General features: G+C 43.0%; 1 protein-coding gene across 36 annotated transcripts in view; it reads right to left on the bottom strand.

Annotated features, from left to right (window-relative positions):
• The window catches only part of ASH1L (ASH1 like histone lysine methyltransferase), a 241,742-nt gene that overhangs the window by 7,559 nt on the left and 208,369 nt on the right, over positions 1-25,814 (bottom strand). For all 36 annotated transcript variants that reach the window (XM_051857197.2, XM_070077550.1, XM_070077542.1 and 33 more), the window contains 15 exons: positions 24,335-24,541; positions 24,073-24,219; positions 19,054-19,162; positions 18,472-18,636; positions 18,211-18,305; positions 15,847-16,004; positions 13,682-13,834; positions 8,239-8,293; positions 8,024-8,156; positions 7,509-7,757; positions 6,268-6,354; positions 3,247-3,337; positions 2,335-2,473; positions 2,040-2,212; positions 732-898 (listed from right to left, as the gene is read on the bottom strand). In XM_051857197.2, coding sequence (XP_051713157.2) covers positions 732-898; positions 2,040-2,212; positions 2,335-2,473; positions 3,247-3,337; positions 6,268-6,354; positions 7,509-7,757; positions 8,024-8,156; positions 8,239-8,293; positions 13,682-13,834; positions 15,847-16,004; positions 18,211-18,305; positions 18,472-18,636; positions 19,054-19,162; positions 24,073-24,219; positions 24,335-24,541 — 2,128 coding nt within the window. The remainder of the gene's footprint in view (positions 1-731; positions 899-2,039; positions 2,213-2,334; positions 2,474-3,246; positions 3,338-6,267; positions 6,355-7,508; positions 7,758-8,023; positions 8,157-8,238; positions 8,294-13,681; positions 13,835-15,846; positions 16,005-18,210; positions 18,306-18,471; positions 18,637-19,053; positions 19,163-24,072; positions 24,220-24,334; positions 24,542-25,814) is intronic.

The following is a 25,814-nucleotide window of genomic DNA, read 5'->3' as shown; positions in this document are numbered from 1 at the left end:
AGGGAGAGACAGAGAGACAGGTCTTCCATCTGCTAGTTCACTCCCAAGTGGCTGCAACGGTCGGAGCTGCGCCGATCCGAAGCCAGGAGCCAGGTGCTTCTTCCAGGTCTCCCATGTGGGTGCAGGGGCCCAAGCTCTTGGGCCATCTTCTGCTGCTTTCCCAGGCCATAGCAGAGATCCGGACTGGAAGAGGAGCAGCCAGGACTAGAACTGGTGCTCATATGGGATGCTGGTGCCACAGGCAGAGAATTATCCTACTGCGCCACAGCGCCAGCCCGATTCTCAACAATTTGAAAGAAAAAAATACATGGGAAAGAGGCTGAAAATAAAGTCACTACCTATGCTTATTTATTGTACAGTGAGATGATAAAAAAAATTTTTTTTAATCCAGGCATAAAAATAAAAATCACTAAGTTATTTTTACCACAGATTTTCCCAGGTGCTTTTCATTCTTTCTACTTGCTTAGAATTACAAGTACGCAAAACAACACGAAAACTTAGAGATGTTGGGCTCAACAGCAAAAATTAACAGCAGTGAATGAATGAAGAAAGGAAAACCTTATCATAGTGTGAGCCATTTCCCCAGACATGTGTGAGAAGATGCTATTTAGGCTGTTCAAACAACTCAGAGAAACGGGAAACAGGATGAAGGAGAGAGCCACTTGGCTGTAAACTCCATGTTGGGAACAGACTGTCATGACTTGTACTGTTAAGGAAAAAGGGAGACTTACTGAGAAATCTCTTTTGGGAGTAAGCTTCTTGGGGAAGTGATCAAAGGCATACGGTTTGGTGCAGACAGGATAGCGGTTCCGGTGGATCTTGTAGAAAAGGTGTGCTGACTTGTCAAGCCGATAATCACAGATGTAGACATCTTGCTCCTTCACTCCTTTGGGTCTCCCTAAGAATCCAAACACTGTTAAAGAGTCTTTTCCTCACCCCTCCACTCCCAGGCTGCCCAGCAACTACCACATACCGCTGGGGAAGTAGCTAGACCATTAAGAGAGAAACACTGCAGCCATCTGCAGAGGATGAACAACCAAGAATCTGGTGGTTCTAAAAGGAAAGGAAGTTTCCAGACACTAGTATCCAAAGAGGGGAAAGGGAATATGAGCAGAGATTACTATGTTATAGGATGGAAAGAAACTAGAAACTAGTGCTGCAGGGATTTTTGAGTGAATATTTTGATTGGAAAAACAGATTATATATATATTCTTGTAGACTACTTTGCTATGATATGGAGATAAAGAGCTAGGTGACAGAACTTTGCTAAAAAAGACAGTGAATATATATCAGGCTTTATTTTTTTAAATTTTTTTTCAAGATTGATTTCTTTATCTGGAAGGCAAGACTTAGAGAGAGAGACAGATATTTCCATCTGTTGATTCAACACCCCCCCCCCCCCCCCCCCCGCCAAACCCAAATGGCTGTTAACAACTGGTGCTGGGCCAGGCCAAATCCAGGAGCCTAAACTCCATTTGGGTCTCCCACATGGGTGCAGAGGCCCAGGTACTTGGGCCACCTTCTGCTGCTTTCCCAGGCATATTAGCAAGGAGCTGGATCAGAAGTGGAGCAGCAGTTACTTGAACCAGTGCTTACATGGGATGCCAGTGTTGCAGATGTCAGGATAACCAGCTATACCGAAACGCTGGCTCTTGTATTAAGCTTTCAATGAGAACCATAAACCAAGTGTTTTTATAGGTTATTATATTTAATCATGACAAACATCTTTAAATACTAATCTTTATTTTCAGTAGAAAAAGTGATACTTAAGAATTTGCCGAAGAACACATAGGTACCATGTGGTAGAGCTGGGATTTGAAATTAGTACACAGTATTGGAAACAAATTTTCTGCAATGGGAGTTATCATTTATTAAGTACTAGATAAAAGAAGGAAAAAAAGGCATTATAGCTTCTGAAATTTCATAGCTAGCCTGGGAGAATCTTTCATTACATGGAGACAACAGGAATAGGGTGGGCGATTGTAGATGAATGAACAGGAGACACTGAGGTCAGCTCTCAGCTATCCCAGATCACTTACCTTTACAATATGTATAAAGGTCCAACACACAGCAGGTCCCCACAACGGCCTCCAAGGGAATGATCTCATAAAGTGGCACACGAAACAGTTCATTGTGGTAGAACCGACGGGATGGAGAATGGTGGGTTTCATGGGGACGGAAATAATGGTGACCAAAGGCAAATCGCTCATCTCTTAAAAAAAAAAAAAAAAAGGAAAAATAAGACGGGAGAGGTTTAGTTGTTAATAAGATCCTAGTGAGTATTCAGCTCTTCTGGTAGGGCAGAGCTGGAACAAACAGAATCTCAGCACATACTTCTCATTCTTCCAAAGCTTCTCAATGCGGAAGATGTCAAGTTTATCTCGGTTAATGTGAGATAACAGCCTATAGGACTGACGAACTGGGTGGCCATCTGGGGTGCGCCGACTATCCCTCATCAGATACACACAGTCACCTAGGAAAGCACCAAAGGAGAAAATTAAAATTATCCCTGCATGAATTCTGGTTGCATCCATTTACCTGACTCAGAGTCTTCACAGAAAGAACTTATAATCTAAGGATAAACACAAAAGGCTAAAACCAACAGTCTAATGGTGAGCATTTCAATTCTAGATTATGAGAAAGACACGAGGGAGATCTTCTATCTCTTGGGTTTCCTGTATGTCTTTCTCAGTCTTAACACTAGCTTTATAAACCTCTCCAAAGTAGCATTATTTGGTGGAGAGATGATACACATAAGCACAGGGACTAAAGGATTTAAAAACTTATTGCTGGGGCTGGTGCTGTGGTGTAGTAGGTTAAGCCTCCACCTGCAGTGCCAGATGCCATAGGGGTGCCATTTGGAGTCCACTTCTGATCCAGCTCTCTGCTACTGGCCTGGGAAAACAGTGGAGGAAAGCCCAAGTGCTTGGGCCCCCACTCCCACGTGGGAGACCAAGAAGAAGCTCTTGGCTCCTAGCTTTGGATCGGCCCAGCTTCAGCCATTGCAGCCATTTGGGGAGTGAACCAGTGGAAGGAAGATCTATCTCTATTTCTTCCTCTGTCTTTAAATCCTGCCTCTCAAATAAATAAATAAAAATTAAACAATAACAACAACAACAAAAATCCCAACAAACCTATTGCTATTAAAGGCCATAAGGAGACAATGGCTATTTTGCAAACAAAAGGTATTTCTTACTATTTAGAAAGGTCAGTTTTGATAAGTTGGGTTAGTGCCTGTATACACACCTTGGCGAAGCAGCAAGTCATCTCGGAGCAAACATATGAAGTAGACACAGCCTGGTTGAGCATAGTGGGGCCGAGGGATCATGGGCACCTCCTGGTAAGTGGAGAAAGCCAGTGGATGAGAACTGGAATGACTACATCCAGCCTACTTGTCTCCATGCAAGAGAGGAAAAGAACTAAAATCTAGAATTTTCAACCACTTAAGACTTACTATTAGCCATTTCAATATACCACATATATGAAAAAGATGAAAGCAACCAGAGTTGTTAAACTTGAAAAAGTGGCCGGCGCCATGGCTCACTTGGTTAATCCTCCGCCTGCGGCGCCGGCATCCCATATGGGCTCCGGGTTCTAGTTCCGGTTGCTCCTTTTCCAGTCCAGCTCTCTGCTGTGGCCTGGGAAGGCAGAAGAGGATGGACCAAGTGCTTGGGTGCCTGGACCTGAGTGGGAGACCAGGAAAAGCACCTGGCTCCTGGCTTTGGATCAGCGCAGTGCGCCGGCCGTAGCAGCCATTTAGGGGGTGAAGGAAGGAAGGCTTTTCTCTCTGTCTCTCTAACTCTGCCTAATAATAATAATAATAATAATAATAATAATAAAACTTAAAAATTGACAGAGTACCACAGTACTTTATGAAGCACTAATCGTGTGGTTGTTCCGTGCCATCTAAGAGGCACCTAAATATGTATGAAGGGGCTTTGAATATTACAATAATTGGGGGATGCTACTTGGTATAGCGTCCAGGGGCACCAGACATTACAAAAGGCATTCTTCATGACAAATAACTATCTTCCTAAAAATGACAATAGCACTGTTGTTAAGAAATGCTGTCTCACTCCCCTCTTTTATACTAGCCTAAGATCACATGTGGCAGAGCCATAACAGGAATTCACTTAATAACTTTGGCGGGGCTGGCGCTGTGGCGTAGAGGGTAAAGCCACCACCTGCAGTGCCGGCATCCCATATGAGTGCTGATTCAAGTCCCGGCTGTTCCACTTCCAATCCAGCTCTCTGCTATGGCCTGGGAAAGCAGTGGAAGGTGGCCCAAGTCCTTGGGCCCCTGCAACCCTGTGGGAAGACCTGGAGAAGGCTCCTGGCTCCTGGCTTCAGATCAGTGCAGCTCCAGCCATTGTGGTCAATTGGGGAGTGAACCAGCGGATGGACGACCTCTCTCTTTCTCCCTCTCTCTGCCTCTCCTCCCTCTGTGTAACTCTGACTTTCAAATAATTAAATAGATCTTTTTTTTTTTTTTTTTTGACAGGCAGAGTGGACAGTGAGAGAGAGAGAGATAGAGAGAAAGGTCTTCCTTTGCCGTTGGTTCACCCTCCAATGGCCGCCGCGGCCGGCGCACCGCACTGATCCGATGGCAGGAGCCAGGATCCAGGTGCTTTTCCTGGTCTCCCATGGGGTGCAGGGCCCAAGCACCTGGGCCATCCTCCACTGCACTCCCTGGCCACAGCAGAGAGCTGGCCTGGAAGAGGGGCAACCGGGACAGAATCCGGCGCCCCGACCGGGACTAGAACCCAGTGTGCCGGCGCCGCTAGGCGGAGGATTAGCCTAGTGAGCCACGGTGCCGGCTTAATTAAATAGATCTTTACCAAAAAAATAACTCTGGCAAATCACTCATCTTCTCTGCTATAAAGTTGGCCTGGGGGGCCAGCACTGTGGCAAAGTGGGTTAAACCATTTCCTGCAATGCCAGAATCCCATATGGGTGCCAGTTTGAGTCCCAGCTCCTCCACTTCCCATACAGCTCCTTGGTAATGAATCTGGGAAAAGCAGTGGAAGACGGTCCAAGAGCTTGGGCCCCTGCACCCACATGGGAGACAAAGAAGAGGTTCCTGGCTCCTAGCTTCAGACCGGCCCAGCTTTGGCCTTTGTGGCCATTTGAGGAGTGAACCAGCAGATGAAAGATCTGTCTCTCCTTCTCTCTCTGTAACTCTGCCTTTCAAATAAAATAAATAAATCTACAAAGAAAAAAATTGGGCCTAGGACTAACATTTGCTGACTCTGAGGCCAGTGTTCTTTCCACTGAAACACTGCCCAACATAAATGACACTTAAGAGTACCAAGTCCTGGACTTGAGAATCTGCTCCTTTTACAAAGAGTTGATACCATTTATAAAAACCTTAGTTTTGGGACAAGTGCTGTGGCATAGTAGGTTAAACTGCTGCCTGCAATGCCAGCATCTCATATACTGGTTTGAGTCCCAGCTGCTTGGCTGCTGATCCAGCTCCCTGCAAATGTGCCTGGAAAACAAAGGAAGATGGCCCAAATATTTGGGTCCCTGACATCCACGTGGGAGATCCAGATGGAGTTCTGGGCTCTTGGCTTTAGCCAAGGCCCAGCCCCTGCCATTGCAGCCATTCGGGGAGTGAATCAGCAGATGGAAATTTTTTTTTTGGTATTTTTTAAAAAAAGATTTTTAAAAAATTTATTTATTTGAAAGACAGTTATAGAGAGAGAAGGAAAGAGATCTTCCATTTGCTGGATCTCTCTCCAAATGATCACAATGGCTAAGGTTGGGCCAGGCCAAAGCCAGGAGCCTGAAACTCCATTCAGGTCTCCCACATAGGTGGCAGGGCCCAAATACATGGGGCTCTCTTCTGCTGCTTTTCCAGGCACATGAGCAGAGAGCTGGACTCGAAGTGGAGCAGCCATGACTCAGATTGGACTACACTGGATTCTGGCATGTCAGCTGCAGCTTAAACTGCTGTACCACAAGGCCAGCCCCAGGAAGACCTTTCTGTTTCCCCTCTTCACTCTGCAACTCTCCCTTTTAAATAAATAAATCTTAAAAACAAACAAACAAAAAAAAACACAAAAAACCTCTTGTTTTATAGAGTACTACTCCTTCCACAGATTTCTGAATACTTTGTTTTCCCTTTGCTCAGTCCTGAGAAAAGGAAGGGCAGAATTATTATCCTCACTGTGAAGTTGAAGAAAGGTGACTAACTTATCAGAGGAAATCCTGCAGGCAGCAGCAGGGCAGAAAGGATACCACGTGCTATGTGAGGAGGCAGCTTACCCTGTCCACTGGCCTTGGGTCACACTGCTCACAAAGGTAATGTTCCACATCTGAGTTCACTCCCATACAGTCACAGTGCTGCCACACCTAGAGAAGATGGTGCAGTTGGAGGAAGGTGAGGGGGATTTAGAATTATTGGGAGAAGTCCTGGAGGCTAAGAATAAAAAATGTATTAATAGGATAGGATAAAGTAAAATAGGAACTAAGGAATAGGTGGTGAGTGAGAATTAGAGATAAATGGCCAAATAAGAGGAAAAAAGCTAATTATGTCTAAATAAAATAATGTTAACTGATTCATAATATATATGCGGGCCAAAAAAGGGCAGGTGATGAAGACAAATTAATAGACTACCAAACTCTATAAACTTGCTAAGTAAAATGCACGTATGATATGGCTACTGTGAATGACCTTATAATTACATGTTTTCACTTATTCTTGTTTAATTCTATTCTCTCAACAATCCTAAGTGTGATTCAAAGACCCACTTTACACATAAGGTTGTGAGTTCACATGTATTAAATGAGGACTCTAGGGCTCAAGCTCAGACCTTGACTACTTCCTAAGAAACCCTTTGTGTGTTTATTAATTGCACCCGTATGTATTCATGCAATACAGTGAGTACTATTGCTAATGTTTTCCAAGGGAAAACACTATCCTAAATACTATCAATTTCCAAAATACAGATTATGTGAGAAGGGTACAACAGAAAATGGGCAGAAAGAATGGGAGGTAGGGCCGGTGCTGTGGTGTAGCAGGTAAAGCTGCTGCCTGCAGTGCTGGAATCCCATATGGGCGCCAGTTCGAGTCTTGGCTGCCCCACTTCTGTTTCAGCTCTCTGTTATGGCCTGGGAAAGCAGTAGAAGATGGCCTGGGTCCCTGGGCCCCTGCACCCATGTAGAAGACCCAGAAGAAGCTCCTGGCTTTGGATCAGCCTAGCTCTGGCTGTTTCAGCCATCTGGGGAGTGAATCAGCAGATGGAAGATTTCTCTCTCTGCAACTCTACTTTTCAAACAAATAAATAAATAAATCTTAAAAAACAAACAAACAAGGAATGTGAGGTAGAAAAAGAAGCAAAGAGTAAATGAAAGAGAGATAAAGCAAAAGACAATAGAGCAAACAGTGAGGGACAACAGAAACCAAGATTAGGTTACATTTCAGAGAAAGCCGGTCAAGTCAAGCTGCTTTGAATATGATTGCTAGCTCATCATGCCCAGGCTCCTGCCTCATCTCAGCCCCTCACCATGCACTTGTCACACTGGATCATGAGGCCCTCATCCTTGTAGAGGCCACAGATACAGCGGATCACGTCATCGTCCTTCTCATGCCCATTCTCCTTCTCCGAGACTGAGGTTTCACTGCTGTCTGCTTCACTTGCTGTCTCTCCCACAATCTCATCAATTTGGGCTGATGCCTCGTGCCGGGCATTGTAATAGGCCTTTCGTAGGCGGCAAACGTCTCTCCCAATTGGGGATTTACGCCCGTAGTACTTCTGAAGAAAGCAAAAGAAAGAAATCCTTTTTAGTCTTCTCAATTTAACTTAAAATTTTATTTGAAAAGGTAACATGATCTTTACCATTTTCAGGGTTCTGCAGTATTTAGTACACTGTAATACACACCTCAAGGGTATGCAATAGAAATAACCGTCTTTCTCAATTAGAATAGGAAAGTTGGTAGGAGGGCAAAAATCTTAAACTTCTAGAAGGTTCTCTTCACAACAAACTTCTTAAATCTGTGTTTGAAGTCAGTGAAAAATACCTCAGCATTCCGAAAGACCTTGAGCATGTCAGCATCAAACGCTTCTACTGTTTTATAATAGCCAGTAAGGATCTGCTTTTCTATGGTGATGAGATCTAGAGGATCAGAGATCTTCTCATAATAATCAGCATTCCTGAAATAAAAAGCCAGAGGATTAATCCAGTACACTCAGTACTTTTCTAAAACTCAGATGACTCCTGCAAATGTGAACTTACTTTTTCTTTGGGGGGAGGTTCAAAAGTGGAGCTGCCAGGGCTTGTCGGGAAGAATCTACAAAGGAATGCAAGGGTTAGCAGAAAGACACTAATGTGCATGGGAGGCAGCATCAACTGGCTGAAAGAGCAAGATTCTCCCCCAAATTAAAAATGCGGGCTGGTGCTGTGGCATAGCAGGTAAAGCCTGTTCTCTCTGACACTCTGTAACTCTGCCTTTCAAATCAATCAATCAATCAATCAATCTTGAAAAAAAGTTCAAGTTCTGTTGAGGCCAAAGTGAAAAACCCACTTTGCCAGAATTGTGGGGGAAAAGCTGGGAGCACAGGATACGCTCAAGATTGCCTAGGACATTAAGGATACAACAGCCTCAACATTTGGGTAATGAGGAAAACTTTCTATGAAAAATGAGACAGGAACTTACTGAGGCAGCCAGGCTGTACAGGGAAAATTCCTGCTCAATAAATCATTTATTTTTATTTTTTAAAAAGATTTATTTATTTATTTGAAAGGCAGAGTTACAGATACAGAAGGAGAGACACAGAGAGATCTTCCATCCGCTGGTTCAGTCCCCAAATGGCTGCAACAGCCGGGGCTGGGCCAGGCTGAAGCCAGGAACCAGGAGCTTCCTCTGGGTCTCTTACATGGGTGCAGGGGCCCAGGGACTTAGGCCATCTTCCGCTGCTTTTCCAGGCCATTAACAGGGAGCAACATTGGAAGTGGAGCAGCCAGGTCTTGAACTGGCACCCATATGAAATGCCAGCATCAGAGGCAGCAGCAGTTTTACCCTCTACACCACAGTGTTGGCCCCTCAATAAATCTTACTGTAGCAAAAAAGATCATCTCATCTAAAAAATGTTTTCTAGGGATGGATGTTCTGGCTAGCAAGGCAATTAAGCCACTGCTCACCCACAGCTCCTATTATAGTGCCAGCTGGAGTGTTGGTTCAAGTCCTGTTTACATCACCACTTCCAACCAGGCTTCCTCATACTGCACCTGAGAAGGCAGCAAATGATGGTTCCTATACTTGGGTCCCTGCCACACATGTGGGAGACCCAGATGGAGTCCCAGGCTCCTGGCTTTGGCCCTGTCCAGGCCTACGCTACTGCAGGCATGTGAGGAGTGAAACAACAGATGGAAGAAAGATCTCATTCTCTGTCATTCTGCCTTCCAAATAAAAAAATAAATCTTAAAAAAAGGTTTTCTAGTTCTTGTTAACTACATAATTAATATTATTCTACTGGTGTGAATTAATTAAAATTGCAGATAATGAATACTTTAGTGCTATATTTTCTGGAATTCACTTTCCTATAGTAAGTATTCTGTATCATAAAAGCAATTTGAGATTGGTGCTGTGGCACAGTGGATTAAGCTGCCACCTGCAGTGATAGCATCCCATATGAGCACTGATTGGAGTCCCGGCTGCTCCACTTCCGATCCAGCTACCTGCTAATGTGTCTGGGAAAAGTAACAGGAGATGGCCCAAATCCCTGGGCCCCTGCACCCATGTGGGAGATTGGGAAAAAGTTCCTGGCTCCTGGCTTCAGCCTGGCACAGCCCTGGCCATGTGGCCAACTGGGAAGTAAACCAGTGGATGGAAGACTGCTCTGTCTCTCTGTAACTCTACCTTCCAAATCAATAAATAATCTTTTTTAAGGGCTGGCATTGTGATTAAGCCTCTGCCTTTGGCATCAGCATCACAAATAGGCGCCAGTTTGTGTCCTGGCTACTCCTCTGGATATGACCTGGGAAAGCAGTGGAAGATGGTTCAAGTGCTCAGGCCCCTGCACTCACATGGGAGACCTGGAAGAAGCCCCTGGTGGGGCCGGAGCTGTGGCATAGTGGGTAAAGCTTCTGCCTGCAGTGCTGGCATCCCACATGGGTGCCAGTTCAAGTCCTGGCTGCTCCACTTCTGATCCAGCTCTCTGCTATGGCCTGGGAAGACAGGAGAAAATGGCCCAAGTTCTTGGGCCCCTGTTTGGGGGACCTAGAGAAAACTCCTGGCTCCTGGCTTCAGATCCGCGCAGCTCCAGCTGTTGCGGCCATTTGGGGAGTGAACCAGCAGATGGAAGACCTCTCTTTCTCTGCTCTGCCTCTCTATAACTCTGCCTTTCAAACAGATAAATAAATAAATCTTAAAAAAAAAAAAAAAAAAAGCTCCTGTCTTCAGATTGGCGCAGCTCTAGCCATTGCAGCCATTTGGGGAGTGAACCAGCAAATGGAAGACCTCTCTCTCTGTAACTCTACCACTCAAATTAATAAATGAATAAAAATATTTATTAAAAAACCAAACTACATTATGCCATATGGCAGTTTGGTCCCTGCATTCTTCTGTATATTTTTAAGCTAAAAAGACTGCAAAAAAAAAAAAAAAAAAAAAAAAAAAAACCACAAAACAAAACAAAACAAAACAACCACACACTGTAATATATATTGTAGTCAGGGAAAAGAAAAAGAATCAAATTCCTAAGAATTTAAGGAAAGTAAGAGAGATAAGCCAAAGGTGATGGCCAAACTAACAACAGAAAGCTTCAGTGGCGGATGCTGTGGTACAGTACAGTAAGGGCTGTCATCCTGTAATAGAGTGTTGCTTTGAGTCCTGGCTATTCTGCTTCCAATCCAGTTCCCTGCTAGTGTGCCTGAGAAGCAGCAGATTATGGCTCAAGTACTAGAGTTCCTGCCACCCACATAGGACACCTAGATAGAGTTCCTGGCTCCTGGCTTCAGCCTAGACTAGTTGCTACAGTCATTTAGGGAATGAACCAGTGGGTGGAAGATTCTCTCTTTCTGTGTCACTGCTTTCCAAATAAATCTTAAAAATAAATCAAATATTTGTCAAAATCTCCCATTTTATTTTTTAATGTTTATTTACTTATTTGAAAGGCAGAAAGAAACAGACACACACACAGCTCTTGCGTTTGCTAGTTCATTTCTCAAATGTTTGCCAATAGCCAGGGCTGGGCCAGATGCTATTTGGGTCTCCCATGTGGGTGGCCAGGACCTAAGTACTTGAGCCATCATCTGCTACTTTCCAGGGTATGCATTAGCAGGAACCTGGATTGGAAACACAGAGTAGCTGACACTTCAACCAGATACTTGAATAAGGGATGCAGGCGTCCCAAATCCCAAGTGGCAACTTAACTTGCTGTGCCACAATGCCTGCTCCAAAACCTCCTACTTTATTTAAATTCTTTAAAGATTCATGTATTTATTTGAAAGGCAGAGTTAGAGAGGAAGAGACAGAGAGTCCTATCTTCCATTTGCTGTTTACTCCACAAACGGGTACAATGGCTAGCATTGGGTCAGGCTAAAGCCAGGAGCCTGGAACTCCCTATGGGTCTTCCATACAGGTGGCAAGAGGCCCAAGTACTTGGGCTACTTTCTGTTGCTTTCCCAGGTGCACTAGCAAGGAAATGGATCTGAAGAGAAGCAGCCAAGACTAAACTGATGCTCATATGGGATGCTGGTGTTGCAGGCAGTGGCTTAACCTGCTGCACTACAATGCTGGCCCCAAAACTTCTCACTTTAAACATTCCCAAATTTCACTGTCAGAGAAAGTCACTGAGAATACAAAACTATCAAAATTATAATCTCTTTTCCCACTACTATCCCCATTATACATCCCAAACATGTGTCTTAGAAGGGGAAAGGAGCAGGGTAAAGGTGTTTACATAAAAACTTTTACAGTAAATGTTAATTTTCTTGAAAGTTTATATCCTTTATTTACTTATCTGACAGGCAGAGACAAAGGAGTAAGAGAAAGGTGACAGAGTGCTCCTATAAGCAGGCTCACTCCTTAAATGCCCACAATGGCTGAAGCACTGAAGGCATTTAGCTGGGAACCAGAAACACAATCCAGGTCTCCCATGTGGATAGCAGGGACTCAAGCACTTGAGCCATCCCTGGTACTAAAAAATAGGATGCAGGTGTCCCACGTGTCTCACTGCACTAAAGCCCTTTCCCCATTTTCCCCTTAAGGTAGATTTTTAAAGGGAATTTAAATCATTAAACTTAGTTATTTAATATTTAGATTTATTTTTTATTTGTTTGAAAGAGTTACAGAGAGAAGGAGAGACAGAGAGAGATCTTCTAACTGCTGGTTCACTCTCCAGTCACAATGGCTAGGGCTGGGCTGGACTGAAGTCAGGAGCCAGCAGTTTCTTCCACGATTCCCATATGGGTGCAAGGGCCCAAGCACTTGAGCCGCCTTCTGCTGCTTTCCCAGGCACATTAGCCAGGAGCTGGATTGGGAGTGAAGCAGCTGGAACTTGACTCGGCAGCTTGTTTGGAATGCCGGTTTCATAGGCATCAGATTTACCTACTACATCACAATGCTGTCCCTTGTGTAGATGTTTTTAAGGCTTTTGAACCCTACAACATATAGGAAATTTTGTATGTACATTTTTCTTGGGAAAGGGTCCATAGCTTTAGTTAGATTCTCAAAGATACACATCTGAAAATAAAAAATTGGCTAGCATCCACTGATAAAATATATTTATAATTTTTTTTCTTAATTTGCTAATTACTCCTTCAGGGAAATTATATCCAAGCCAGAGATCTGCATCCAATAGATGCAGACAGGACTAGCTATCCTACAGCTTAAAAGCAAGATTTCAAAATACATTTAAATCACTATGATAAAATAAAAAAAAATCACTATGATAAAATAAAATTATCATAAACACAAAACTAACATGTAAGAACAGTCATCCTTAAAGACTATAATTGGTCCTATAATTCTACACTCCCTAACCCTGCAATGTCACTTATTCTTGGTCTTAAATGTCTCAGATGAAGGTAAGAAGATGGGCTGTTTTGTGGCAAAGCAGGTTAAGCCGCTGCCTGTGATGCCAGCAACTTTGTATGGGCACCAGGGAAAGCAGCAGAGGACAGTGCCAGTGATCGGGCCCCTGCTACCTGCATGGGAGACCCAGCTGGGGTTCTAGGCTCCTAACTTCCTCTTGGCCCAGTCCTGGCTATTGCAGCCTTTTGAGGAGTGAACCAGTGGATGAAGATCTCTGTGTCTTCTCCTTGCCTCTGCCTTTCAAGTATACAAAATCAATCTTAAAAAAAAAGGGGGGGGGCCTGCTCTGTAGCATAGCAGGTATAGCCACCGCCTGTAGGGCTGGCATCCCATAGGGGTGCCAGTTCGTGTCCCAGTTGCTCCACTTCTGACCCAGTTCTCTGCAGTAGAAGATGGTCCAAGTCATTGGGTCCCTGCATCCGTGTGGGAGACCAGGAAGAAGCTCCTGGCTCCTGGCACTGGATTGGCCTAGCTCTGACCGTTGCAGCCATTTGGGGGAGTGAACCAGCAGATGGAAGACCTCTCTCTCTCTCTCCCTCTCTGCCTTTCCTTCTCCCTCTGTGTAATTCAGACTTTCAAATAAATAAATCTTAAAAAAAAAAAAAAAAAAAGCAAGAATGAATTTGGAGTGGATATGGTCACCTTTATAAGAGATGATACCATCACAGATCTCTTTGAAGATCTGGGCCAGGCGGGCTGCCCGAGCCACTTCAATGTTTTCTTCTGCAGCTGCCAACCGTCTTGTTCGAACAGACCGAGCTGTCTGCAGGGCAGAGAACTGGGTCATGAAAACATCTGGAAAGACAAAGTGAAAATTAATTTCAAGAAATGAGGCGTTCTATGTAGTTTTCTTTTCCTCAACTGATTGCTGTCATTTGCTCTGTTTCCCTTGAATGATTAAGTGTATTGGTGAGCACAGAGTTCTTTCTTTCCCCTTAAACAGAAATTAGGAAACACTGGAGTTTATCAGAGAGATAAACACTCCATGAGAGACCTCAGCATAAGGTCAAGTGCTACATAATGTAGTAGTTTCAAATCTGATTTTCAAAAAAAGTATGCCTACATTTGAATTCTCAGTTCAGTGTTTTAACTTCTCTCTTTCTCTCTCATCTTCTCAAATGTAAAACAGTAATGGTATTTCCCTCATGAGAAGATTAAATTAAACAAAAATGCTTTTAATGAATTTTAGCTCAGTGCCTAACTTACAATGGTACTTAAAAAAGTTTGTGAAAAATGGTATTAAAAGATACATTTATTTTAAGGATTTATTTATTTATTTGAAAGGCAGAGTTACAGACAGAGAGAGGAGAGACACAGAGAAAGGTCTTCCATCAGCTGGTTCAGTCCCCAGTTGGCAGCAACGGCCGGGGCTGGGCCAGGGTGAAGCCAGGAGACAGCAGCTTCATCTGGGTCTGTCACATGAGTGCAGGGGCCCAACTACTTGAGTCATCTTCTACTGCTATCACAGATGCATTAACAGGGAGCTGGATCAGATGTGGAACAGCCAGGACTCAACTGGCGCCCATCAGGGATGCCAATACATAAATTTATTTTGATAAAAAATTTTGTAATCCATGCAACAGGGGTTTTCAAAAAGTTAATGGGAAAATTGCACAGTATGAAAAAACTGCATGGATTTCAAAACTTTTTAAAAAAGAATTAATTATTTGAAAGGCAGAGAGGGGAGAAAAAGAAAGAGAGATCGAGAAAGAGCAATCAACCTTCATCCTTTGGTTCACTCCCCAAATGGATGCAACAGCTGTGGCTAGACCAGGCTGGAGCTAGGAGCTTCATTCAAGTATCCCACGTGAGCGCAGGGGCAAAAGCACTTGGGCCATCTTCTGCTGGTTTTCTAGGTGCATTAGCAGGAAGCTGGATTGGAAGTGGAGCAACTGGGGCTCAAACCAGCACTCATATGAGATGCCAGTATTGCAGGTAGCAGCTTAATCTGCTACTCCACAACACTGGCCCTTCAAAAAATTTTTTGTACCAAAGTAAACATTTTAATTCCATTTTCCCATGACCTTTATGAAGTACTCTCAAATAAGCGCTCAGTAAATGCTTACTGGTAATACCAGAAAATCTGAACTGTTGGGATATGAGTTCAAAGGATTCATGCCAGTTAAGTCGCTGAAAGGAGGTATGACTTTGGGCAAAGATTTGAATTTTTTTAGTTATCACTCAGCATATTCTCTCATACATCATACAAAAATGTTTCTACTTTTTGAGAAGAAAAGAATATAAGAAGAGCACAATCATTTCCATAGTTTATTTTCCATTAGAAAGAATGCTTAGACATGCCAGTTCCTCTGCTTTCAGTCTATTCTGGTAATACCTTAACTCAGGAATGCTGTTACATCAGTCACTCCTGAGGTTAGATCAAGGGAATCTGATGGTATATGTGTCTACTGCTGACTACCTACAAGGTGGGAAAGTCTTCTGAATTGATAGTAATGACATTTTTCTCCCCACAGTACATCTGGCATCACTATTTACTCCATCTGCAAGTTATTTTTCAGGTAGGAATACAGATGGTTCACTATCATCTCATGCCTAGTGACTATCTCAGAATGTAGGTGATGTCAGGGAGGATGGTGGAAGGTGGTTTCTTCCTATTTTGAAGGGTAGAGATAGAGAAGTTACAGAGCTGGGAAGGATACGTTATTACTGACTAATGCTTTAACAAGTAGATATGCATGCTAACTTTTTTGGACTGGACTGAAAGGAATCTTTAAATAGATAGAACGTGACTAACATAATCACTTTTAGGATGATCTTACAGAACAGGAATATCTCCCATGCCCTACCAGACTTGATATTCCCATCATCTCGACAGATGCCATTCCAGCGGGTATATAATGATGCAGAGTGAATATTATCACTGGTGTGCTTTACTTCCTCCTGTTTCTGACGAATTTTCTCCCAGTTTCGGACCAAGAACACATGATGCTTCAATACAAAGTTCCTGCAAAGAAGGAATAAAATTCTTTTATTAATCAATAAACTCAAGTTGTGGCGCCAGAATTGTTGCAAAGTGGGTAAAGCTGCTACCTGTGATGCTAGCATCCCAGAGGGGCACCAGTTCCTGTCCTGCCTATTCCACTTCTGATACAGCTCCCTGCTAATGGCCTGGGAAGAACGGTGGAAGATGGCCTAGGTGTTTGGGCCCCTGCTCCCTATGTGGGCAACCTGAACAGAGCCCCTAGCTCCTGGCTTCAGCTTGGGCCACCCTGGTCTTTGCAGCCATCTGGAGAGTGAACCAGTGGATGAAAGGTATCTCTCTCTGACCTTAAAAATAAGTAAACAAATCTTTAAAGAAAAAAAAATCACATTAGTTGTATAAGCCAGGGCAGTTGGAATTCTGGCTGTTCTACTTCCAATGCAGCTCTCTGCTAATGTGCCTGAGAAGGTGGCAGAAGATGGTCCAGGTGCTTTGGCCCCTACCACCCATGGGAGAGACCTAGATGGAGTTCCAGTTTTCTGGTTTCAGCTAGCCCAGCCCTGGCCACTGCTGCTGTTTGGGGAGTAAACAAACAGACAGAAGATCTGTCTCTCTCTTTCTCTGTAATTCTGCTTTTCAAATAAATAAATAAATAAATAAAATTTATAAAATATTTTTATTTATTTATCTGAAAGAGATTGGCCTCTGAACAGTTTTTTTAAGTTAATTTAAAATTACAATTTTAATACAAAGGATTAACAGGAAATTAAGTAAGGATTCAAAAGCCAAAACGTTCCAATAAACATCAAAATTGCTATACAGAAATACACACTAATTAAAAAAAAATTTAAAAAGGATTTATTTATCTCAAAGGTAGATTACAGGCTGGCGCCGCGGCTCAATAGGCTAATCCTCCTCCTTGTGGCGCCGGCACACTGGGTTCTAGTCCCGGTCGGGGCGCCAGATTCTGTCCCGGTTGCCCCTCTTCCAGGCCAGCTCTCTGCTGTGGCCAGGGAGTGCAGTGGAGGATGGCCCAAGTGCTTGGGCCCTGCACCCCATGGGAGACCAGGAAAAGCACCTGGCTCCTGGCTTCGGATCAGCGCGATGCGCCGGCCGCAGTGCGCCGGCCACGGCGGCCATTGGAGGGTGAACCAACGGCAAAGGGGCAAAGGAAGACCTTTCTCTCTGTCTCTCTCTCTCTAACTGTCCACTCTGCCTGTCAAAAAAAAAAAAAAAAAAAAAAAAAAAGGCAGATTACAGAGAGAGGATCTGCTATCCACTAGTTTACTCCCAAATAGCTGCAAAGTCCTGGGTTGGACCAGGCTGAAGCCAAGAGCCTGGAACTCCATCCAGGTCTCAACTGTTGGTGGCAGAGAGATATAGTGGCAGGGGTCCAAGTACCTTGGTCATCTCCCACTGCTTTCCCAGGCACTGGATTGGAAGTGGAATAGCTGGGACTCAAACTGGCACTCATATAGGATGCAGGTGTTGTAGGTGGCATCTTACACCATCTACACCACCATGCTGGACCCACTAATTCTTTCTTTGAAATAATTAAGCAAAAGGGACAGGCACTGTGGTATAGTGGGTTAAGTCACCGCTTGGATACCCACATTCCATATCAGAGTGCCTGTGAAGAAGCTCTGCCTCCACTTCTGATCCAGATTCCTGCTAATGCACCTGGGAGACAGCAGATGATGACCCAAGCACTTGTTTCTGTGACCTCTGTTCGAGACATGGATGGAATTCCTGGTGCCTGGCTTTGGACTGGCTTGTGCCTGGCTATTGCAGGCATTTGGAGAGTGAACCAAAGAATGGAAGACCTTTCTCTGTTACTTGTCTTTTTAAGTAAATAAACTTTTAAATACTATTTATTTGAGAGGCACAGTGACAGAGAGGGAGTAGGCAAGTGCATTTCTACCTGCTGGTTCATTCCCCAAATGCCCCTAATGGGTAAGGCTAAGCTGAGCTGCAGCTAGGAGCCACTGACTCAATCAAGGTCTCCTACATGGGTGGCAGCAATGAAATTACTTGAGCCATTACCACTGCTTTGCAGGAAGCAGTAGTCAGGAGCCAGAGCTGGGTATCAAACCCAGGTACTACGATGTGGGACATGGGCATCCTAACTAGTACTGTAACTGCTAAGCTAAATGCCTGCCCTAATAATTTTTTAAATTGACAAGCAAATCACATAATGTAAAAAGAACTCAGGTATGAAAATCTTTTTTACCTCTCTCGATTGGACATTGGCTTCATCTGTAATTGGGGGGTCAATCTTGTTGGAGTGTTGATGTTTTCATTGGTTTCCTCAGAGAAATGACCTTTCTGAAAAACAGATGGATAAGACCATAGAAATAAAAAGATGGATCAGAAGGCACTTCCAAGAATACTAAAACCATCAAGATGCCACCTGTTGGTAATTCCCTTATCCCAGTAATTGCCTCTGACTTCATGAGCAGCTTTCAAAGAAAGCCATGAGATAATTATTCACCCTTTTCTTCAGCTTGTGCTTAGACTTTCTCTTCTCTTTCGACCGTCCAGACTTTTTATGTGTGGTTATAGGCTGGTTACTTTTGCCGCTGGCGAGTCCATTCATGCGTTGACTCTTGCCTCCGATGATTCCGCGACATTTCTCAAAGCCACATTTACAAAGTTGCTTTTAAGGAAAAAGAATAATTTCTTTAGTCTGCAGTCTCATGGACAAGCTCAAGGAGGATGCCTGAGCGTTTGGATATCCTAGGTTAAATATAAAAACTAAAGAATCTATGGATGAAGGTAAATAACTGATTGAGAGTATAATAAATAGAAATGGGCTTCCACTAAAATAGAAAGATTAAACTTCAGAAAAATCTCTTCATCAAAAATGTTAAGGACTGTAGACTAAAAATGGTAGGGCAATTTCTTTCTTTAGAGTTCTAAAACAGTAACTGAGCTCTATGTATCCCAGGTAGGTAAAGTGAAAAACTATCTTCTAGGTATTTCTGGTTGGCTCCAAGTTAATAATTATTGAAGGCTCACATTTCATGGCATTATAAGTGACAGCATTCAACCTCTCTATATTCACTATTCTTACCTGTTTTTCAACATTGAAGGAATGGAAGTTGTAATCATAAGTGAGTTCAGTACCAGCTGGCATGTCTTTAAGAGCATACAGTCCAATCCGGTATACTCCATTAACAGACCTAGCAAGAAAGAATGTCGTTCACGGGTGGGATTACTGATGCTAATAGAAAAACTGGTACAATCCCTGATTTCAAACGTGCCTTTCCATCTGTACCCATTTACTCAACAATACTATTGAATTATTTCTAAGAAATACATTTTCTGCATTTGTTATTTCTCCTTTATTTTGATTAAGATCATTCTGTTGCTGGGTTTGTATGAATGTAAGTTGGCATTACTGCAAGAGTTTCCTGGCCGATCAAACAGTTTTTAAATCCAGGGAAACAATATCCAGGTTGTCCAACTCCACAGCTTCTCTGTCTGACTTGCTACCAATGAGGAACATATTAAAACTAGCTTGGACACCACCCTATCAACTTTGCGAATATCTTCTGTTCATATTATTTTTCCCCTCAGAATTTAGGAAGTTTTTTTTTTTTTTAAAGATTTTATTTATTTATTTGAGAGGTAGAGTTAGACAGTGAGAGGAAGAGACAGAGAGGAAGGTCTTCCATCTGCCTTTTTTTTTTTTTTTAAAGATCAATTTATTTATTTGGACGGCAGAGTTACACAGAGAGAAAAAGAGAGGCAGAGAGAGAGAGAGAGAGAGAGAAAGAAGTCTTCCATCTGTTAGTTTGTTCCCCAATTGCCTGCAACGGTTGGAGCTGCACTGATCTGAAGCCAGGAGCCTGGTACTGCAGGCGGCGGCTTTACCCACTACGCCACAGTGCTGGCCCCAGTAAATAAATCTTAAAAAAAAAAAAAAAAAAAAAAAAAAATTCTAGTTCCTTAAAGAAAAAAAATGTACCAGGCCGGTGCTGTGGCACAGCAGGTTAACACCCTGGCCTGAAGACTGAAGAGCTGGCATCCCATATGGGCCCCGGTTTTAGTACCAGCTGTTCCACTTTAGATCCAGCTCTCTGCTATGGCCTGGGAAAGTAGTAGAAGATGGCCCAAGACCTTAGGCCCCTGCACCTGTGTGAGAGACCAGGCGGAAGCTCCTGGCTCCTGGCTTCAGAGCGGCGCAGCTCTGGTCATTGTGGCCAATTGGGGAGTGAACCATCAGATGGAAGACCTCTCTCTCTCTGCCTCTCTCTCCTCTCGCTGTCTCTCTGTGTAAATCTTTCAAATAAATACATCTTTTAAAAAAAAGTATGAAATAGTTTTCCCATTTCCCAAAATACCTAATTATATTAAGTACTTAAGATTTTTATTCACTTTATATTATCTTTTTATTTATTTATTTTAAAAAGATTTATTTATTTGAAAGAATTACAGAGGAGAGGCAGAGAGAGATCAATCTTCCATCCATTAGTTTACTCCCTAAATGACTGGGGCTGGGCCAGACCAAAACCAGGAGCCAGAAGCTTCACCTAGGTTTTCCATGTGGATGCAGGGGCCCAAGGACTTGGGGGCCATTTTCTACTGCTTCCCCTGGTGTATCAGCGGAGAATGGGATTGGAAGTGGAGAAGCCAGGAGAAGCCAGCACTCTAACTGGCAACCATATGGGATGCTGGTGCTGCAGGTGGCCACTTTACCTGTTACACCACAGTGCTGGTCCCTTATGTTATCTCTTAAATTTTCATTTATTTGTTTGAGACTCTGAGAGAGAGAGACAGAGATTGATTGATTTCATTTGTTTGTTCATTATCCAAATGCCTGCAATGGCTGTTGCCAGAAGTCAGGAACTCAATCCAGGTCTCCAACATTAGTGGCAGGAACCCAATTACTTCAGACATTACCATTGCCTCCTAGGGTCTGCATTAGCAAGAAGCTGGGGTCAGGTGTTGGAGCTGGGTATTAAACCAAGGACTCTGATATGGGATGCAGGATCTTCATCACTAGTCCAAATGGCCCCTGTCCCAACATTCATTTCTTTAAATATATTTTTGTAGCTGACACATAAAAATTGTATGTATTTATGATGTACCATGCATTATTATTTTAAAAATATCTCTTACTTATTTTTTATTTATTTGAAAGGCACACAAAGACAGACAGGGATCTTCTAGCCGATGATTCACTCCTAAATGCCTGAAACAGCAAGCGTTAGGCCAGGCCAAAGGGAGGAGCCTGTAATCAATCTGGGTCTCCCACATTGGTGGCAGAGACCCAAGTACTTGAGCGATTACTTGTTGCATCCCAAGGTGTGCATTTGCAGGTTTTGGAAGTCAATTTGGAAATCAAACCCAAGCACTCTGATATGGAATACAGGGGGTCTCAACTGGCTTAACTCCTGTGCCAAAGGCCAACCCCAACATTATTTTGATATACATATAACATAGTGTAATGATCCAATCAGGATGAAAACATCTATCTCTTCAACATTTATCATTACTGTATGGTAAAAACAGAATCTTTTCCTCTAGTTTATGTTTTAAAAAAATACTCAGGGGCCAGCACTGTGGCACTGCAGGTTAAAGCCCTGGCTGCAGCTCTGTCATCCCATATGGTTCAAGTCCTGGCTGTTCTACTTCCAATCCAGCTCCCTGCTAGTGTGCCTGGGGAAGCAGTGGAGGAGGCCCAAGTGCTTGGGCCCCTGTACCCATGTGGGGGACCTGGAAGAAGCTCCTGGCTCCTAGCTTTGGATCAGCTAAGGTCATCTGTGGATCATCTATGGATCACTGTGGTCATCTGAGCAGTGAACCAGTGGATGGAAGACCTCTCCCTCTCTCTATTGCTCTAAAAAAAAAAAAAAAAGAAAAAAAAAAGAAAAAGGTAAAAAATTCAGCGTATAATTACCATAACCAGAATATCTTTCTCTTACTCATTAATCAAACTTTACTTATCCTTCTTTGCCCTTACAGCCTCTCATAATCATCATTCTATTCTCAACTTCTGTGAGAGCAAATTTTTGAAGTTTATTTATTTGAAAGGCAAAGTGATAGAGACAGGTAGATCTTTCATTTGCTGGTTTACTCCCTAAATACCTGAAACAGATAGAGCTATGCCAGACCAAAGCCAGGAATCAGGAACTCCAGCCAGGTTTCTCATACAAGTGACAAGATCCCCAGTACTTGGGCCAACTTCTGCTGCCTCCCAAGTACATTAACAGGAAACTAGATTTGGAAGTGGGTCTGAGACTTGAAACCAGGGACTCTTACATGGCATATGGGCATCCCAGGTGGTGAGTTAAGTACCAAACACCTGCCCTGAAATCAACTTTTTTAGATTTCACATACAAGATTATGTGGTATTGTCTCTTTGGTGCCTGGTTTATTTCACTCAGCATAATGACTTCCAGTCCAGCTTTTCTTACAGCTGAATAGTATTCCATTGTGTGACACGTGGTTCTTCATGCATGTCAGTTGATGGGCATATAGGTTGTTCCATTCCTTAGCTACTGTGATTAGTGCTGCAATAAAAACAGGGGTACAGCCATCTCTTCAACAGACTGATTTCATTTCCTTTGGATACAGACACAGTAGTGTCATTTCTGGATCATATGGTAGTCTTATTTTTTTAGGAATTCCATACTGTTTTTTGTATATATTGATTTCTGAAATTTACACCAAATCTTTTATTTCTATTTCTTTAAAAAACTATTTATTTATTTGGAAGGTAGAGTTACAGAGAGAGGACAGAGACAGACAGATCCTCCATCTGTTGGCCATAATGATCATGAGCTTCATTTAGGTCTCCCACGTAGGTGCAGGGGCCTAAACACATGGGCCATCTTCCACTGCTTTCCCAGGCATACCAGCAGGGAGATGGGTTGGAAGTGGAGCAGCCAGGACTCGAACCGACACCCACATGGGATGACAGCATTGCAGGTGGCGGCTTTACCTGCTACACTATCCATTCAGACTTCCTACTTCTTCTTGTGTCATTTTTAGTAAATTGTGTTTTTCTAAGAATTTGTTCATAGTTCATCTAACTTTTCAAATACAAAGCTGTTTAGCAAAAATAGATAAACAAAATGTGGTCAATTCATACAAAATAATACTAAAAAGTAACAAACCACTGACTATTCAACAACAGGGATGAATTGCAAAGACTTTATGCTAAATGAAAGAAGCAGAAACACAAGAGTGTGTATTCACGAAGTTTAGAACCAGGAGAACTAATAGGTGATGATACAAGTCAGATTTTGGTTTGCTTTAATGAGTGGGGAGACTGTGAAGAGGCAGAAAGAAAATGAATAAGTGTTATATCTTCATAGGAATATGGGCTACATGGGTATAGATGTTTGTAAAAATTGATGGAAACATAGATCTAACATCTGTGTATTTTCCTATATTCACTTACGACTTTAAAAAAATTACCCAAAATTGTTCAACTTAAAAAAATTACAAATCACCAAGTTGTTTACACATAATCTTTATAGTCTTTTCATTGTAGATGTGTTTTCCATCTCAACTAGATTCTAGCCTACTTAACAGGATGGAATTCCTACTTTATTTCTTTTATTTCTCATTGTGACAAATCCACCTGGCATGTAAGTACACAATACACACTGGCTGAATGAGCCAGTACAGGATGGTGCCTAAACCATAGTAAGCATTCAATAAATATTAGGAATTACTGCTATCCTTAGTACAGTATTTTTCTGAGAATTAGTAGTTAGGATAGTGAAGAAACACAGGAGCTTCCTCTGCCTGGAGGATTTGGTATGATGGGGAACTTCTTGAACTGCTTTGTGTATGTAAGGGGTGAGGAACCTTTATTATGCCAAGGGCCACTTGAGCATTTATATCATTTATATGCCATACACACAAAATTATCAACTTAAAAATCAGCCTGCTATAGATTTATTGAATTTTGAGTCCTGCCTGTGGTCGCCTTGGCTGGGCCAGACCAAGTGATTTCACAGGCCTTATACAGCCTGCAGGTCAGACTGACTGACATTGTGGAAAGGTAGACCTTTGGCTGCCTTCAATGCCTTCTGTTTTGTTGGATTCTTGGGTTCACCTTCTCCTGCTCTCTTACCATTTCTGCATTTCACAATTTGGGTCGCAGCTGTGATTGATGAATCGGGCCTCATTTCCCATGCGGTAACTGTCAATCACCATACCGCTATCCAAGTTCAGACAGTAGTGGTCACTGTGATTATGGTATTGCTCAATCATCCTGTTTCTGAAGAGAGAAATGATTGAAAGACAATTAATGATTAAAGTGCAAGTAAATTCCTTCTACTCTCCATTCTAACATCTTTGCCACTTTACCAGAGTATCGCCATTTACCACCCTACCTGAACTCCTGTTCGCTGACAACCTCCCCTAGATATTCAATGATGAATTGTCCAGCTTTTAAGGGTTCTTTGGTTCGGATTCCCCAGCCTTTTTCTTCAGCTCGAAATCGTTCTAGACATTGCACCCACTCATGCCTTTGTATCCTCTGGTTACAGCACTGATCACCACAGGGGCAAGTGTTGGGGGAACACTCAGCAAAGATCATTCTAGAAAGAAAAGGAGTAACTGTATATCAGCTTACATAATACATGCCTTAATGTGCCCATGTCTTATAAGAATTTAAAAAATGAATACATGAATTTTTATTTTAATGAAAACAGCTAAATAAGTTAAAAATAACATACAATTAAAACATTAACAATGCTCAAAATTTCTAAGCAAGGTTGCAAACACTGAATGTTTCTTGTAAATTAGTAAGCTAACTGTGAACTCAGCATCCTGGGCAAACACTACCATTATTTATCTGTGCTTAAAATAAACGAACTGTGACCCAAGAGAGAATCAATACTTTGATGATTACAGTGCATTATTTCAATTTTTAAAAATAATTTTTTATTTATTTAAGAGGCAGAGGGAGGGAAGGACAAAGAGGCAGAGAAGACGAGAAAGAGAGCTCTCATCTACTTGTTTACTCCATAAACGCCTCCAGTGGCCAGGGATATGCTAGGTCAAAGCTGGAAACACAATCCAGTCTCCCATGTGAGTGGCAGGGACTCAAGTATCTGAGCCATCACCAGCTGCCTCCCAGGGTGCACATTAGCAGGAAGCTGGAAGTGGAAACAGAGCTGGGACTTAAGCTATGCACTCAGATATGGGATGTGGGCATCCCAACAGGCAACTTATCTGCTGCATCCAAAAACATGTCCCACATTGTAAACTTTTTTTGGAGCAGTTCATAACCACTTACAGACTTTATTTTCTTTCTGTACTTATTTTTAAACATTCACGTATTTATCTGAATGTATATTATAGGCAGGAAAGGATGGAGGGAGAGAAAAGAGAATCTTCCATCTGCTGATTCACTCCCCACATGGCTGCAACAGTCAGTGCTGGGCCAGGTTAAAGCCAGGAGCCTGAAACTCCACCTGGGTCTCCTGCTTGGGTGGCAGGAGCCCCAGGCCTATTAGCAGGGAGCTGGATTGGAAGTGGAACAGCCAGGAATAGAACAAGTACTCTTTGTTTTTTTATTTTCTGACAGGCAGAGTGGACATTGAGAGAGAGAGAGACAGAGAAAAAGGTCTTCCTTTACTGTTGGTTCACACTCCAATGGCCGCCGCGGCCGGCGCACCGCGCTAATCCGATGGCAGGAGCCAGGTACTTATCCTGGTCTCCCATGGGGTGCAGGGCCCAAGCACTTGGGCCATCCTCCACTGCACTCCCTGGCCACAGCAGAGAGCTGGCCTGGAAGAGGGGCAACCAGGACAGAATCTGGCGCCCCGACCGGGACTAGAACCCGGTGTGCCGGCACCACAGGCAGAG

Source organism: Oryctolagus cuniculus, chromosome 7 (genome assembly GCF_964237555.1).
Source record: "Oryctolagus cuniculus chromosome 7, mOryCun1.1, whole genome shotgun sequence".
NCBI classification, from domain to species: Eukaryota; Metazoa; Chordata; class Mammalia; order Lagomorpha; family Leporidae; genus Oryctolagus; species Oryctolagus cuniculus.
This window is presented reverse-complemented; position numbering and strand designations above follow the sequence as displayed.